Genomic DNA, 17,428 nt, shown 5'->3' with positions numbered 1-17,428 from the left:
ATAATTACTAAAAGAAATTATTGAAAGAAAAAAAATTCAAATGATAAGAAAACTTTAAGAGAACTGGAGATTGCTCTCTGAAGAACGACTTGCATTTCTAGGTTTAAAGCTCTAGAAGAAACCATATAAGGCAAATAAGGAGTTTCAACTACATAAAGACAAAAGACTGTTCACTGGAAAAAAATAACCCAAATCATAAAAATAAGTTTGTAAAAACCTTTTGCAGAAAATGCAGGTTGGGTATCCATATGTAACGAAGAAGTAACATTATACATTGCACTGCTATAAGAAATACCATTTGTAAAATAGTATGTGACTGATAAATAACTCACAAAAATAAATATAACTACAAAGTACATATTTTTAAAAGTTTTATTTGCAAGTTAAAACTCCATTGAGTGGGATGAGGAGATAGCATAATGGTTATGAGAAAAGACTTTCATGTCTAAAGCATCATGGGTCCCAGGTTCAATCCCCAGCATCACCATAAGCCAGAGCTGAGCAGTGCTCTAGGGGGAAAAAAAGTTAACATTATCACTTATTACATCAGAATAAAAAGTGAAAATAGTTAGTACTGAGAATTGACATCCAGACCAAAGTACTTCTTTCTCTACTGCAAGTGGCAAATTAGATCATACTTCTCTTTTGAAAATGAGGAAATGGGCAACATGTTTAATTCAATAATCTATTTCTAGGACTTTATATTGTAAAAATGTAATCCAAAAAGAAAAACAAAAAAGCCCAAACACTTTAAACATACACTATAGGGACCAAGCAGTAGTGTACCTGATTAAGTGCTCACATTATGGTGCACAAGGACCCAGGTTCAAGCCCCTGGTCCCCACCTGCAGGGGGAAGCTTCATGAGTGGTGAAGCAGGGCTGCAAGTGTTTCTTTGTCTCTTTCCCTCTCTACTTCCTCCTTCCCTGTCAATGTCTCTCTGTTCCTAACCAATAATAAATAAATAAAAATATTTTTAAAACATACATTATATAATTGGTTAACATATTACTTATCAATTACATGTGGCTTAAGTGTCTAATATAAAGGGAATTGTTAGATAAAATATGGTACATTTACTGGATTTGAGTATCAGTGACCATAATAATAATGGAGACTTTGTAGAAAAGTGCTTATGAAATAATGTTCACTTATAAATATTACATTATATTTGCTTTACTATAAATAAATATTTATAATATTATAAACTTATAATACTTATAATTATTACATTATAAATATAAATATATAAATATTTGTATATAAATATATATTACATTATATTTGCTGTACTATAAATTTGTAATTATGATAGTTGCATATGAACTGTCTAGGCACTATGTAAGATATAAGTAATGAGTACATAATATCAGCAAGATCAAGGTAAGTTATTTTCCCAAGACTGAATGGTGTCACTGTATTGTAAATTAGAAGGGAAACAGAGCTCCTTTTGGAATTTTAAAGTGATTTTTAAAGTCATTTGGTAGGGACATGTGTCTCTTCTTTTGGTTCCCTCTGTGTGTAGACTGATGGGATGGCTCTGGTGATTGCAGGTCATGTTGGCAGAGCTCAAAGGCAAAGATGAAGTATATGCTGTGAAGGTCTTAAAGAAGGATGTCATCCTTCAGGATGATGATGTGGACTGCACAATGACAGAAAAGAGGATTCTGGCTCTGGCACGGAAACACCCGTACCTAACCCAACTCTATTGCTGCTTCCAGACCAAGGTATGCTTAGGAAGAAGCTAGGAGAACTGCCATCTCAGGGTAACTCTCTAAGGCACAGATTGACTTAGATTTTGGAAAAAAATCATTCAGTGATAGACTCTTCACATTCTTTTCTGTAATGGATTTTACCCTTGAATAAGATCAGGATGCATTTTAACAGCATCCTCTTTTTTTAAGGCATGAAATTTTCCATTCAAGGTTGTGAAGCAATGAGAGGACAGTAGGACTTCGCACATGTAGCTGCGCATATTCCTTGGAAAAAAAACAACAGGTGTGGTCAATCCTTTCTGTACTCTAAACTGTCAGCAAATCCTTTGAGTTCTATGTTGCTTTCGGGTCAGATTGAAGAGTAAAAGCCACCCTAACTGCTTGTAACTTTTGTTCTGCCACACAAGGTAAATAAGGGGTGTAAACAAGTGAATGAAATGCCAGCGTGAAATAAGGTGGCATTTTGAATTTACCCTTTGTTTGGGAACCAGAAGGTGGCAGTAAAGGAAGGAAGACCATCTGACCAGAAGTCTAGCCAGTGAGCATTGTAATTAGTTTTTTGTTTTTGTAAGGAAGAAAAAGGCAAGTATGCTCCATGAATCTCTTACTGCATTGCTCCTCTAGGAAAAATGTTAAAATCTTTTAGCATGCCTTATGGGTTTGTCTTGGCTTCTTGAAATGAATGACAAAGACAACTTTACCTGTATCACCTGCCTGTGGCCACCAGGAGCCCAGATACCAACAGGTCTCACCACAGAACACCAAATCCTTGCTCTTTGTTGCAGTCTCACCTCCAGGTTGTTGTAAATAGCAATCTTTCCACTTAGAATGTTTTTTAAAGCTTTTTTTTCTTCTTTTGTTGCCCTTGTTTTTTTTATTGTTGTTGTAGTTATTGTTGTTGTTACTGATGTTGTCGTTGTTAGATAGGACAGAGAGAAATGGAGAGAGGAGGGGAAGGCAGAGAGGGGGAGAGACAGATAGACACCTGAAGACCTGCTTCACTGCTTGTGAAGTGACTCACCTGCAGGTGGGGAGCCAGGGGCCTAAAACTGGGATCTTTACACCAGTCCTTGCACTTTGCACCACATGTGCTTAACCCGCTGGGCTATGGACTGACCCCTAAAGTATTTTTAAATGACTCATTTCTGTATTTGGCAAATGATTAGTATATTTTATTGAGTCCTTCCCTTGTATGCAGTGTTGTACAGGTACTGAAAGCAGGGTCCACTCTTCCCCTCAGGCAATCTTCTGTCCTTGTGGTAATCTGCTTCCTTGAGAGTATTTCTTAGACCTTTCCTTTCTGCAGTTCTGAAAAATACCCTTACAGTGGAGAAATGGTAAGAATGAAGAACTCTAGGAAATAGCTCATTTGGTAGAGCACATGTCTTATCATGCATGGGACCTGAGGTGCAAGCCCCAGCATCATATGGGTATGGGTGCACTACGGACGGTAATGTGTGACTCCCATCAATGGAGGAGTGGTGCTATGTTGTCTCACCCTCCTCTGTGTTTTCCTCTCTCTGTCTCTCTCCATCCCTCTAAATAAAAAATGAAAAAGTTGATCCCACAAGTTTGCTCAATGATACAGCACATCTGGGAGCCCCCTAAGTTACTTCTCTGATACTACATTAAAATGAAGAATAACATAGTACAAAGCACAAGGACCCAGTTTTGAGCCCCGCTCTCCACCTGTAGAGAGGACATTTCAGGAGTGGTGAAGCATGTCTGCAAGTGTCTGTATTTCTCTCCTCCTCTCTACTTCCCCCTCCTCTCTCAATTTCTCTCTGTCCTGTCCAATAAAATGGGAAAAAATAGCCTCCAGAAGCAGTGGATGCATAGTGCAGGCACCTAGCTCCAGCAATAACCCTGGAGGCAAAAATAAAAAATAAAAATAAAGTACTCTATGACCCACAGTGTGGGACATTGCAGCCTTGACCTTCCTTTGTGTCTTAACATGCATTTACTTCTTAACATTCCTGAGGAAATCTGCAAAAGGAAAGAAATTGTTGCCATTTTATTTAATTTTCTTTTTTTATTTTTTTCCTCCAGGGTTATTGCTGGGGCTCGGTGCCTACACTGTGAATCCACTGCTCCCGGAGGCCATTTTTTCCCTTTTGTTGCCCTTATTGTTTATCATTGTTATTATTATTATCATTATTGTTGTTGCTGCTGCTGCTGTCCTTGTTGTTGAATAGGCCAGAGAGAGATTGAGAGAGGAGGGGAAGACAGAGAGGGGGAGAGAAGGATAGACTTTACTGCTTGTGAAGTGACACCCCCCCACCCCCCGCTGCAGGTGGGGAAGCCAGGGGCTTGAACTGGGATCCTTAAGCCGGTCCTTGCATTTAACGCGCTGCGCTCCCGCCCAGGCCCCTTAATTTTATTTTAATCTGCTATTAAATATTCTGCTATTATTGTTCTCTACTGCCAGGTCTTCACCATTCCATCCTATTTTTTTCAGATAGAGAGACAGAGAAACAGAAGAATAAAGGGGAAGACACCACAGTGCTGAAGCTTTCCTCAGTGCAGCAGGGGCCAGGCTTGAATCTGGGTCACGTGCAAGGCAAAGCAGTGAACTACCTTTATGGCCCTATTTTCTGATTTTTTAATCTCAAGTTTTGCCCCTCCCCAGCTCTCTTCAGCCAGTCAACATAGAGAAGCACAGTTGTAATGGAATTTGCCTGTCCCTGTGATCTTTCAGGATAATAAGAAATATCTCCTAAAAATCTGAAAATCCCTTTTTTAAACAAGTTACAGCACTTACTAGTTATCCTTGGTTTTTGATGTATGTTGTGCAATGCCTACTATCTGTGAGTGTGTCCGTGTGTTGTGTACACATGCAGAGCCCATCATGATAAAAAGGATCAACCATAAGGTCAACTTTTTCTTTCCCCTTCAGCACAATTCTAGATATCCTTTTTACTCCAGTGAGAATTGGATTTCAGAGAAGTAAAAGTGTTTTGTTCACAGATAGTGCATTGACTGAATTGGGCTTAGTATCTGGTCTCTGAAATTCCCAGTCCAGCAAGGCCTTGCTCTGGTATCATGTTGTTGATGCCTTGTGCCTGACTCAGCTTAGTGTTCCCTCTTGTGGGAAGCCCTCCTTCCTCCTAGTCCTAGCCGGCAGCCATGTCTTTCATTGTCTGAGATTCTCCACACTAACTTTGGACACATTACAATCCTTGGAAAGTCACAATCCCTGGGTTGGTTTCAGTCTTCCAACAACTCTTGGTGATTGGTGGGGGGTGGGGCGGTGTAGAAATAACAGTTTTCAGTGTTAGAATATTCTTCTCTGGGCATTTTCAAATAGCAAGGCAGAAGATCCTCATTGTGTAGCAACTTTGGAGCACAAAATAGTGCTGATGACATGATGAGTTTCCTTTGTAGCAGAACAATAACTAGACTAAGGATGCTTGAAAGATGGCTCACTCAGTGGAGCACACACTTTACCATGCTTGGGGCATGCAAAAAAACAAAGGGAAAACCTTACAAGTAGTGATGCTTTAGTATCTCTCCTTCTCTCTGTATGTCTCTTCCTTTCTGTCTTTCATTGTGTATGTGTGTTGGGGGTGGGTATAGTGGAATTACACAGAGAAGAAGTTCCAGTAAAGCTCTGGTAGCAAATAAGATAAGTAACCAAAAAACATGGAAATTTGGGGTATAATGGTTGGAAGAACATGGGTAGAGAAGGGACTTTTTTTCTCTGTAGTTCCAAGATTTATGAAGTCTTTTCTCACATTAATGTGTGATAGCCACTGTTAAAGGAATACCTCTGGACCCCGTTTCCCATGTCCCCATAACTTAGTGTGATATAGTCCACCCTATATCCATGAGTTAACTTCTCTGAAGAGCCTTGGCTTACTTTGGCTTAACTACTGAAAGCAATCTTAGGAAGAAAAATTTCATAAACCCCAATTTAATTTTTAGGAAATGTCACTTTTCCTATGATACCCAGTAATCATGATTTTCATAAACAACTGTTATTTACCTTCCTTAGAAGTTGGCACTGAGTATGGGGTCATCAGTTAAATGAAAGTTGACTCTCACATAAAGGGGTTTACTCAGTTAGGGATGGTGGTTGTACTAACTTCCATAAGCAGAAAGAGAGCAGCAGTTTTGAATGGGTATAAATACATTCTGGATGGGGCTTCAAACCAGGAGGATCTTGGGGTGGGAGGCAGGAGAGCATCTTTTGAGGGGTTGGGACAGGGTGAAAGATGGAATTGGGACAGGGTGAAAGATGGGTTCCGTAGCCCTAGGTCAGACTTAATTTAGTTTGACTTTTCCTGAAAAGAAGGGACAGTTCCTCTCAGCCACCATGAAACTGGATCTTACTAAGATATGATTGAGACTGAATTACAAGCCTATTGAGATTTTTTTCACTCTTGTTTAATGATGGCACATAGAGTACTATTAGGTTTCAGGTGGGCCTTCATTTTTTAGTGTGTGGACGGCAACAGCCCCTATGGAAACATTCCTTTGAGGACTTCTTGGTAGATCGCATGTGGCCTCAGGCCATTCATGTGATAGTAGTTGCCTGACCGGACTTAGAATTGTGTGAGGCTCAGGTGTTCCACCAGGTACGACAACCAGTGGTGTTGACTGTCGACCCATTGGTGTCAAGCGTGAAGTCAAGTAATAATTCGGGCCTGGTCACTATCTGACCAATTTACAAACCAACCTGTCTCCCATTACTCACTCTGCTCATTCTTTGTGGAGTCTGGAAAGGAAAAAAATGCAAGTGAAATAGCTCTAGCTTTCCATTGTGAATGAGAAAAGACATACCAGTAATTAAGTCACTAACTTTAACTTTAGTCAAATGCAAACCAAAGTGCTTGCCTCAAATTCTTACTATGTTGTAGACTGAGGTACTGCAATAACCAAAAATAACTAGGGAAACTGCAGGCTGTATTCAGTTAACCATCACATATGGCAGATAAAGAGGATAAAGGACTTCTGACTTAGCCAAGATGAAGGAATCTTACTCCTCTGGCTTCTCTCTCTTATAACTAAAATCCCTGAACATAATTCTTAGTTTTCAAAGACAGTATGCTTATCAAAACCGGCATATACATAAAGAACTATTGAGATTATACTATCTCTTGATATGGATGAGAAACAAAATTGCTCATATTTTTAAACTGCCAGGTGACTTTTTTTTTTTCTGCCTCCAGGGTTATCACTGGGTCTCAGTGCCTACACTATGAACTCACTGCTTCTGGTGGTCATTTTTTCCATTTTTTTGTTTTTTGTTTTTTGTTTTTCCTCCTCCAGGGTTATTGCTGGGCTCGGTGCCTGCACCATGAATCCGCCGCTCCTGGAGGCCATTTTTTTCCCCCCTTTTGTTGCCCTTGTTGTAGCTTCGTTGTGGTTATTATTATTGCCCTTGTTGACGCAATTCGTTGTTGGATAGGACAGAGAGAAATGGAGAGAGGAGGGGAAGACAGAGAGAGAGGGGAGAGAAAGACAGACACCTGCAGACCTGCTTCACCGCCTGTGAAGCGACTCCCCTGCAGGTGGGGAGCCGGGGGCTCAAACTGGGATCCCTACGCCGGTCCCCGCGCTTTGCGCCACATGCGCTTAACCTACTGCGCCACCGCCCGACCCCCTTTCCATTTTTTTAATTGGATAGAACAGAGAGAAATTGAGAGAGGGGGGGGGAAGATGGGGAGGAGAAAGGACACCACAGACCTGCTTAACCCCTTGTGAAGTGACTCCCCTGCAGGTGGAGAGCCAGGGGCTTGAACCAGGATACTTGCATGTGTCCTTGCGCTTCATACTACGTGCATTTAATCTGGTGCACCACCACCTGACCCACCCACCCCCCTGATAACTTAAAATAATGTTTTATTAGTGATTTAATAATGATTAACAAAATTGTAAGATAATAGGGGTACAATTCCATACAGTTCCCACCAGCAGAGTTCCATGGCCCATCCCCTCCATTAGAAACTTCCCTATTATCCCTCTGTGAGTATGGAACAAAATTCTTTATGGGGTGCAGAAGGTGGGAGGTCTAGATTCTGTAATTGATTCTCCACTGGACATGCACCTTGGCAGTTGGCAGGTGGACTCATACCCCCAGCCTGTTTCTGTCTTTCCCTAGTGGGATAGAGCTCTGGGGCGGTGAGGTTCCAGGATACATTGGTGAGGTCATCTGCCCAGGGAAGTCAGGACGGAGAATCATGATGGCATCTGCAACGTGTTGACTAAAAGGCAGTAAAATATAAAACAGGACAAATTGTTTAATAAACAGGAACCCAAAGGTATGGATAGAGCAGATGAAATTAGGGGTCTTTGTGTGGGAAGAAGCTAGGAAGTCTATTTTAGGAATGTTCCATGGGTCCCGTGACTTCAGTAAGTTTTTCCTAAGCCTGATAGCTAGCATGCAGGTAGAGTAAAAATGTTTTCTGGGAAGATGGTGTCAAAGTTGAGAGTAGGGATAGAAAGCTGGATTAGAGCAGAGAGTAGCTCCTAAACATGAAAAAACTATATAAATACCAGTAACTGTTTACCTGATCGATCTCACCTAAGACCCATATATATTCACATTTAGCACAGGAGCCTGTATGACCTCTGAGTCCCTGTCAGTCCCTGTCACTTTTAAATAGAGATGTTCAATTACTGTCAGCCGAGTTTAGTCTTTACACATACACACACTACTTGTTTCTTGATTAAAATTTTAAAAAAAGTTGAAGAAAAAGTTGTGTCTTACAGTTATTTCAGTGACTATGCACATTTTTAGTTGAGCTTCAATAATGTGTTAGATAGTGCTTAATTCTGGGACTACAAAGCTCAAAGCATTCAATTCTGAACTCCTGGAATTACTGTGTAAAGGGATAGTAGACGTGCCAAGAGTAACATTCTGCATCCTGCTTCTAAAGGAGCCATGGAGGTGATACATCTGAACCTCTGCAGAAAGCGTTTGTGAAGGATAAGTACAGGTGGAATCTAGCCTGAGCCTTGAAGCATTTAAAGAGAAAAAGGACAAGCAGATTGCTAATGAAACCTTAAATCTATCTTTCAAGCATCATCTTTATTGTCTTTCCAACTCATTTCATCTTTTGCTGCTTTTAAGAAAATGGCAATGACTGAATATGAGGCAATGAAGGAAGGAGAGGAAGAAAGAGGGAGGACATGTGGAAATTAAAGAAATCTCTGCATCTGCAGCATCTGGTGCTGCTTGATAGGGTGCTGCAGTGCTGTGAACTAAGTTAACTGCATGAGGAACCTTTTTTTTTTTTTTTTATTTTTGCCATCACTGGAGCTTCACTGTTCCAGACCAGCTTTTTTTCAGAGAGGCAGACATCACAGCACAAAGCATCTCCCCCAGTGCCTTGAGGCCCTAGTTGGGACCTGAGTCACTTGCATGACAAAGCAGACCCTCTCCCAGGTGAACTGTCTCTCTGGCCCTGAGAATCCTTTGAAGGCACTGAAAACTAAGGGTTTGGCCAAAGTTAGGGCTTAAGTCTTGCTTGAATGGCTGACATTCATCCACAGAAAGCTAGGCCTGGAAAAGCCACTGAGTAGTAGGTTTGTTTATGCTTTTGTTTTTGTAGTTACAGGAAATAACATTTCTCAGGTATTTTTAGATTCTGTGTATAGTCCCTCTTGTGAAATCATTCCTTCCAACTGAATCCCACAGAACCTGCCTGAATAATTTCATGTGTGATTCCCCCTCTCTCTTTTAAAAAGGTCCATGTCCACCCTTCAGCATTTCCTGCTGCCTGGGCTTTGCCTGTGTGAGCTTCTCTGAAGGAAACAGGTGAAGTCCTGGAGAATCTCTTTTGGCCAACCTCCCTTGCTGCCCCTGGGGCAGGTGGGGGTGGGAGGAGCATAATGAAAACCTCCTTTAAAAAAAAAAAAAACAGTTGTAGATGGCTTTTCAGCTGAGTTTTAATAATCTGAGTGAGAATGGGGTGAGAACTGCTGAAAAGAAGTGTTGACAATGTAGGGAAAACACTGTAGTTTCAGGAACTCTGGTGTTTATTTTGACTGTCAGCCCTGAGGAACAGCAAACACTAAAGAAAAAAATAACATAAAAAAATTAGGTCGTTCATGGAGTTCCTTTTTTCTTTTTTATTGCCTCCAGGGCTGTCATTGGGGCTCAGTGCCAGCACTATGAATCCATTGTTCCTGGTGGCCATTTTCCCTTTTTTTTTTGTTTTTTGTTTTCTTTCTATTTTTTTAATTGACAGGAGACAGAAATTGAGAGGGAAGAAGGAGACAAGAAGAAGAGAGGGAGAGAGAAAGATAGACACTAGCAGACTGGCTTCATCGTGCTCGTGAAGCATCCCCCTTGCAGGTAGAGACCTGGGGCTCGAATTCAGATCCTTGCACATGGTCATATGTGCACTCAACCAGGTGTGCCACCAACCAGCCCTAGGTCATTCATGGAGTTTTTAAAAAGAGATGTGTATGTCAAATTAAATTTTAAAAAGCTGAGGATGTGATTGGATAAAATATGGGTTCCTTTCCTACATGAACACACTGTTTGAGGTAAAATGACACTGGATCGGTTTGGACTAGATTTGGTGGGTGCCTCACAAGAGAAACTGAATGATTCAACACCGTGAGTGATCCAGTCAGCTGGAAATCAATTTGCTAGTCAACAAAAGATTTCAGGGTGTAATAACCTCAGAAATATCTAGCTGATTTCAGTGAAATAAAGGCCACACTGGAAAGGAACCATGATTTTCATAGTAAATAAGGCTCACACAGAGGAGAGCCTGACCGAGGTCTTGGTGCATAACAGAAATGAATTCAGCATGATGAAATGAAAGACTGTAGAGTTTATTCACGTTCGTGTGCCCTGGAGGCACAGAGGTTATGTGTGTTGGCACTTAACTCTACAAAGTTGTTGCTTCATAGAATCTCCCTTTGGGAACCTTGTGTCTAAAAAAGATAGGGCTTGGCTGTTTTTTTTTTTTGGGGGGGGAGAGGATTAATGATTTACAGTAAGTACAGCTTTTTTTATACATAAAACTTGTAAAATTTTCAACTTTCTATAACACTCACCCACCCCACCCCCAGCTTAGGTCCTCCTCCATAATTGTGGACCAGGAACTGAAAGCCTTCCATCCCCACTCCACCAGCCCTTTACTTTGCTACAATACACCAAACCCAGTCCAATTTCTACTTTGTGTTTCCCCTTTCTGTTCTTATTCCTCAATGTCTGTCTATGAGTGAAATCATCCCATATTCATCCTTCTCTTTCTGGATTATCTCACTTAACATGATTCTTTCAAGCTCTGTCCAAGATTAGGTGAAGAAGGTAAAATTACCATTTTTAATGGCTGAGTAGTATTCCATTGTGTGGACAGTTGCTTTTAAAAATCCCTTACCTGTATCAGCCATTCTACATGTTCCTAATGTAGGATGTTCCTACTCCTGTAAAGCAAGTACAGCCCTGTTGTTGTGTGCCGCGGAGAAGAGAGAGAGGAGGTCAGGAGCGAAGAGGGAACACAAATCTTTATTTGTGCTGGCACTTCAGAGTTGGGTGCTAGAGAAACAGCTTGGGCCACGTGGAGGTAGCGAAAATGGCCGCTTCACGCAGTAATCTTTCCTGCGTCTGAACACCGAAGTGAAGCTCTGGCAAGAGAGCGAGGTGTGGAAGAAGAAGGGCTTTTATAGGAGCAGCTTTCGCAAGAATGGGAAGGGGGAGGAGTAACCATAGCACTCCAGGAGAGGATAATAACTCTCATGAGAATGGGAAGGGGGAGGAGTGACCAAAGCACTCCAAATATCGCGGGGAAATAGACAATGCCCTGAGGGCACAACATGGTGAAACAGGCACTCCGAGAATGTCCCAACTCTCGTGGGAACTAGCAGTAGCCTGAGGGGACAACATGGCAGATGTGACTGCATCTGCACAATTTCCCAGCACAGCCCCTCCTTTTCATAGATGAGAAAATGGAGGCACAGTGGAGTCTTTACTACAGTTTTAGAACTTAAAAAAATATTGCATATACATGCATGCATGTATTAGATCATGGACTAAACTTTTTATTTTTTTTGCCATGAAGGAATATATTAGATCACTGTTCTAAATTATTTTGGTGATCTTTCTAAGCTGTTATTTCAAATGAGGTTTTGAGGAGGTGCCTTAGGGGTGTGTATGAACACATCCAAGCATATAGACCCTGTGCATTCTGTGGCAAGAGCACTGGACAGTAACTGAGAATAAAGGAAGTCTGTGGCATAGAGGATGTAGAGACGTATATGTGTGAATGCCCATTATGTGGCAAGGCTGTGCAGCTAGTCTCACAAGTTTTACACAGGTCCCACGGAATTTGGAGATCATGGTCATTTCTCTAGGACAATGAGGAAATTGACACTTGGGGATATGTCATAACCCAGCCAAGGCCACAAAGTTAAGTCAGCACTAGAGCTTGGATTTAAACTTATGACTCCAGGTGTCCCCTCCTTCAAGAGAAAATGGTTGTGGCAAAGCAGAACCGATGAGGGATGTCCTCTGTGGGCGAACTGCTGGGTGGAATGTCAGGAGTGCAGAGCATAGTAGATTGAAGGGAAAGCTGGGAGGGATGGACTTGGCTTTTGGAAGGGTAACAGCATGAGCTGGGGCAGCAGGCTCACACTGAGAAGGCAGGGGAAAGAGCTTTATGAGATGTTTTACCAAGCTGTGGCATAGTGTCAGGCAGAGTTTGGATTTATTCTAGAAGTAAAGAGTTCATTGAAGGCATTAAAGGGATACACTAGAAATCATGGGGCCAGGTGGTGGCGCACCTGGCTGAGTGCACGTTACAATGTGCAAGGACCCAGGTTAGAGCCTCCAGTCCCCACCTGCAGGGGGAAAGCTTCACAAGTGGTGAAGCAATGCTTCAGGTGTCTCTCTGTCTCTCAGCCTCTCTATCACTCCTTTCCCTCTTGATTTCTGACTGTCTCTATCCAATAAATAAATAGATAATAATTTTTTTTAAAAAAAGAGAAAAAAGGCACAATTGTGGCAGTTCTGTGTGGTGTTGATTAAAGGGGAAAATTAAAAATATATATATATATATACTGGTGAGGAGGCTGTTTCAGCAACTCACAGGTCGGGGAGAGAGGGCATTGAGGAAGAATTTCTGAAAGAAGAATCACCATCCTCTTTTGCTCTGCATCGGAGAAAGCCAGTCTGCTTGTGGAAAAAGTAGAGTACTTGACTTAATGCTCAGAATTTTGATTGTTTAACCCTGGTCTGATTTGAAACAAGAGCTTAGATTGCTGCTAATTGAATTAATGACCCCACACACTGTAAAGTATCAATCAGTAGGTATGTAATAAACAAATTTAAATGAAATGTTTCTTCTTGAAATCTAAAACCAGAGGTCCAAGTTATCTAACCTGTTCACCAAAACAAAGCCACTTTCCTCGTGTTGCCTGACGTCATTACCTCCTGTCTCCCCCACCCCTAGGCCATCTATTGGGTTTCAGGATTTATCTTTTTTTAGAGTGCCTATTTTTAGATTCTTGTTGAATTTTGATAGTAGGCTGATGTTATTTTCTACGTGGAGCATTTTATAAAGAAGCTTTACCCCAGTCTATTGGGATTATGCCCCTTAAACAATAGGCCTTTCTCATGTAACCTAGTGTCAGCCCTGCTGGGTCTTATACTTTGAAGATTTGGTCAGGTGGTGAGTCTGCCCTATCAGACTGTGCTTATGTGTGCCCTGCTGGTTTTCAGGGAACAATACAAGGAAAAGGGCACTGTGAAGGCTGGTTTCAGTTTGGGCTTCTACCATGGTGCTTACTGGGATGTTTCTCTGATGTTCACTGCCTAACTCATAATGAAAGCTAGGGAGGTGGAGAGAGAGCTTACCAGTTAGGGTGCTTACTTCACCGTGCACATAGCCCAAGCTCAGGCCTCAACACCACATAGTTGTGTTATGGCAGTAGGCTAAGCTCTGGTGCTTCTGTCTGTCTGTCTGTCTCTATCTATCTATCTATCTATCTATCTATCTATCTATCTATCTATCTAATCTGAATGGAAAATTTGGGCCAGGTAGAGTGAAGTCACACATGCACAAGACTCTACCTCCACCTAAAATTATAGTGATAAATGAGGGAAGATATTGAGGGGGAGTTAGGTGACATAATCTCTGAGATTCCAGAGTATGACCCTAGAGTGTGTGAACATGAAACTCATTGGGAACTATGTACAGGATGATTACAGACCCACTTGTTACAGATCTGTGAGTGTAAGAAGAATGCTGATAAAATCAGTAGGATAGTACTTATGTTTAGTGTTTCTTTTTCAAGTTTAATTCAGTAAATGCTCCTACCTCGAGCAAAGTCCCTATGTTCATAATTATGTCATTTATTTATGTCAAGGCTCCAAAGTCAGATATTTCCAAATGACTGTGTCAGTCAATCTGCCAGGAAATATTGTACAATAATATAGTTGTCTCATCTTAAGTCAGTTTTTAGCATACAACAAGTAAGATAAAATTGAGCTTCTGTCTTATCCTACTAACAATTTAGTTATACTTTCTAGGGCTTGGAGAGATAGCTTACTAGGTAGGGTGCCTTGAGAAGGGTTCACAGGCAAAAAGTAGTCTCTTAGTCAACTCCTGTTGTGTAACAGGAGGTACAAACTCTTAACTCTTTTACTGGGTCAATTTGATAGTCGCTTGACATTCACCAGCAGTATGTAATCCATTTTATCAGGAACACTTGTATGCAGGTTGCTAGGAAACTAAGGTCATTACCTGGCTCTGGCTCTCAATGCTGAGCCTCCAGGCTCATAAGGCTCAGTTTGAGCCTGAGTTCCATGGTGGCAATGAAACTTGTAGCTTTCTTTGTCCTCCAAAAGGAACAGGGAAGGTGCAGCTCAGTAAATGCCCAAGGATGAGAGTGGTTGGGGAGAAAATCATGGCTTTGTTTTTAGTGTTTCTCTCACCATTTATCTACCCTGTGCTCACTCTGTTTGGTTTTGATTTTCACCTAAAAGCTTAAGTCTAACCTCATTTGTCAAGCCTGAGTTTGTTTGAAGAGTCTGGATTCTCCATTGGTAACACTTAAACACAGAGAGACACAACCAAATAAAATGCCTGCCACCAGTGTTGCTTCCTAAGGGGAAGGGGTCATTAGAGATACGGGGAGTATTTCCTGATGTACGTAAATTGGAAGTGCACTTCACCTAGAAGTATGAATAGATATGAAAGAAAATTCAAAAAAGAAAATCTGACCTCTACAGTAGAGATTAAATTTAGGTTCATTCACCTTGCAAAAGCTAACTTCTTTATAAAACATTTTTTTTATTTATAAAAAGGAAACATTGACAAAACCATATGACAAGAGGGGTACAACTCCACACAGTTCCCACTACCAGAACTCTGTATCCCTTCCCCTCCCCTGATAGCTTTCCTATTCTTTATCCTTCTGGGAGTATGGACCCAGGGTCATTATGTGGTGCAGAAGGTGGAAGGTCTGGCTTCTGTAACTGCTTTCCCACTGAACATGGGTGTTGGCAGGTTGATCCACACTCCCAGCCTGCCTCTCTATTTCCCTAGTGGGGTGGAGTTCTGGGGAATCAGAGCTCCAGGACACATTGGTGGGGTTGTCTGTCCAGGGAAGTCTGGTCGTCATCATGGTAGAATCTGGAACCTGGCAGTGGTAATTTGGTCAGTTCCTGAAGTCATTCTAGTCCTGCCTTGTTGCAGTCCCAGATGAGCTTTGGTATTCCTAGTTGACCCAGGAGAGGAGAGGAGAGGAGAGAAGCACAACTGCTGCTGCTCCATAGCCCTACCTCCGGAAGTCCCCCTTTTATAAAACATTTACAATAAACTACTAGAAAATACTCTGGGTTGGCAAATATCCTCGGTTCTACTTCGGTTGCCACATGTGGTGGCGGAGGTGTAGAGCCATCAGAGAGAGCTGCTGGAACTGGAAAAGCATTGGAAACAGGAGGAGGAGGGCCCGAGAAAGCAGGGCAGGTGGCATACACATCACTAGTCAGGGAGAAAGTGTTCTGCTTTGCAATATACTAGACAGTATATACTTTTTTAATCCCAGGAGGATTCTCTTCAATTAAGTACTCAGTATGTCAGGGTAAAAAAGGATGTGGTCCTTATCCAAATAATTTCTAGTTTATCTAGGGAGGATTAAGTGAATTAAATGAGGCTAAAAATGAGTCAGATAACAAATAAGAAAGTCATAGAAAAAAATATCAGTAGGGGTCAGGTGGTTGTGCTTCTGTTTGAGTGAATGTTACAATGCATAAGGATCCAGGTTCGAGCCCCTCGTCCCCACCTACAGTGGGAAAGCTTTTCGGGTTGTGAAGCAATACTGCAGGTGTCTCTCTTTCTCTCTCCCCCTCTGTATTTCCCTTCCCTCTTGATTTCTGACTGTCTGTATCCAATAAATAAATAGAGATAAAATATTTTTTAAAAGAAAACACCCTTTTAAGAAAAAAAAAAGATTTCAGTAAGGTGGAGTGGATAGGTTACAGGAGTTATAGGATTAAGGATCAGGAGAGTGATCTAGCCTTCAGCACATTGCTTGGGTAGGAAATCAGCCCAACTAAAGGAACCTGGTGTCTTGGGCACTGGGTAAACAGAGCATCTCTATCTGTGTGTGCCATAAGCAGAAACTAGCGGGCCTCTCCCAAAACCTTAAGATTATAACTAGATGCTTCCATTATGTGATTCCTGTGTATCTGTACCCCTAGAGGGGTGAGTTTTCTTTGACCCTTTGAGCTACACTAAGTGTAGCATGGAACTGGAGACATCAGATGCCCCTCCCCCTTCTGTAGGAAAGGGTATTAACAGTTTGCAGGTTATGAGAGTAAAAGACCCATCTGATCCAATATTGGCATTTATGGGGGAGGGAAACATACAGTTAAGTTAGAGGACTTTGTGAAAAGCTATACAAATTGCTCAGAACTTGAGATAAAGCTGTAAACTTAAAACAAAAATCCCAATTTCCAAAAATATGGACATTTAAACTTTATAAGTAAGGAAGGACAAGAATAAGGAGGAGTGGTGTGGGAAAAGAACACATATTGCAACAAATTTTGAGCAATGACTGAGGCCCAGAAATCTCAGGTTTCATCCCCAGTAACAGTATAAGCCAGAACTGAGCAGTGCTTTGGTAAAATGAAATGAAATGAAATGAAATGAAATGAAATGAAATGAAATGAAATGAAATGAAATGAAATGAAAAAAAAAGGGGGGATGTGAACAGTTGTACAAAACTGAACAAAAATAAACAGAATTTGATGCTAGGGGATGTCTCATTTTGGAAGACAGTATTATCTCAAAAGTTTAAAAAATTTTCTGTGATCCTTAAATCTACCAAAGGTGTCACTTTTACATACAGAAATGATACTTAAGTTGAAAAGATAGGAACTGGCTACAGCTGATTGTGGGAGATAGTTTACATCCAAGGAGATAGAATGAGTTATTTTAATTGCTGTGTTATGACTTATAGAAAATATATTTTTTAATTTTTCTTTCTTTTTTATATACTCTTCACTTTTAAAGATTACTTTATTTACTATTAATTTTTGGATACAGACATTGAGAAGAAAGGAGAGAGAACAGCAGCACTGCTTCACCTCTCCTGAAGCTTCCCCCTTGCAGATGGGGACCAGGAAAGTTGTGCATTGTAACGTGCACATAACCAGATTTGCCACAACCCAGTCACTAAGAGCATTAAAGGGGGGGGGGACTCCTACACAGGCAAAATAAGCACCTGGGTAGGAAGTTAGCTCACTGG

General features: G+C 41.3%; 1 protein-coding gene across 2 annotated transcripts in view; it reads left to right on the top strand.

The window, feature by feature from the left end:
* Window positions 1-17,428, top strand: part of PRKCE (protein kinase C epsilon) — a 606,660-nt gene that overhangs the window by 421,130 nt on the left and 168,102 nt on the right. For both annotated transcript variants that reach the window (XM_007523339.3, XM_060187546.1), the window contains exon 10: window positions 1,553-1,726. In XM_007523339.3, the coding sequence (XP_007523401.1) occupies window positions 1,553-1,726 (174 nt within the window). The remainder of the gene's footprint in view (window positions 1-1,552; window positions 1,727-17,428) is intronic.

This window comes from Erinaceus europaeus, chromosome 3 (genome assembly GCF_950295315.1).
Source record: "Erinaceus europaeus chromosome 3, mEriEur2.1, whole genome shotgun sequence".
Taxonomy (NCBI): domain Eukaryota; kingdom Metazoa; phylum Chordata; class Mammalia; order Eulipotyphla; family Erinaceidae; genus Erinaceus; species Erinaceus europaeus.
Note: the sequence above shows the minus strand (reverse complement) of the source record. Positions and strands in the feature narration are given on the sequence as shown.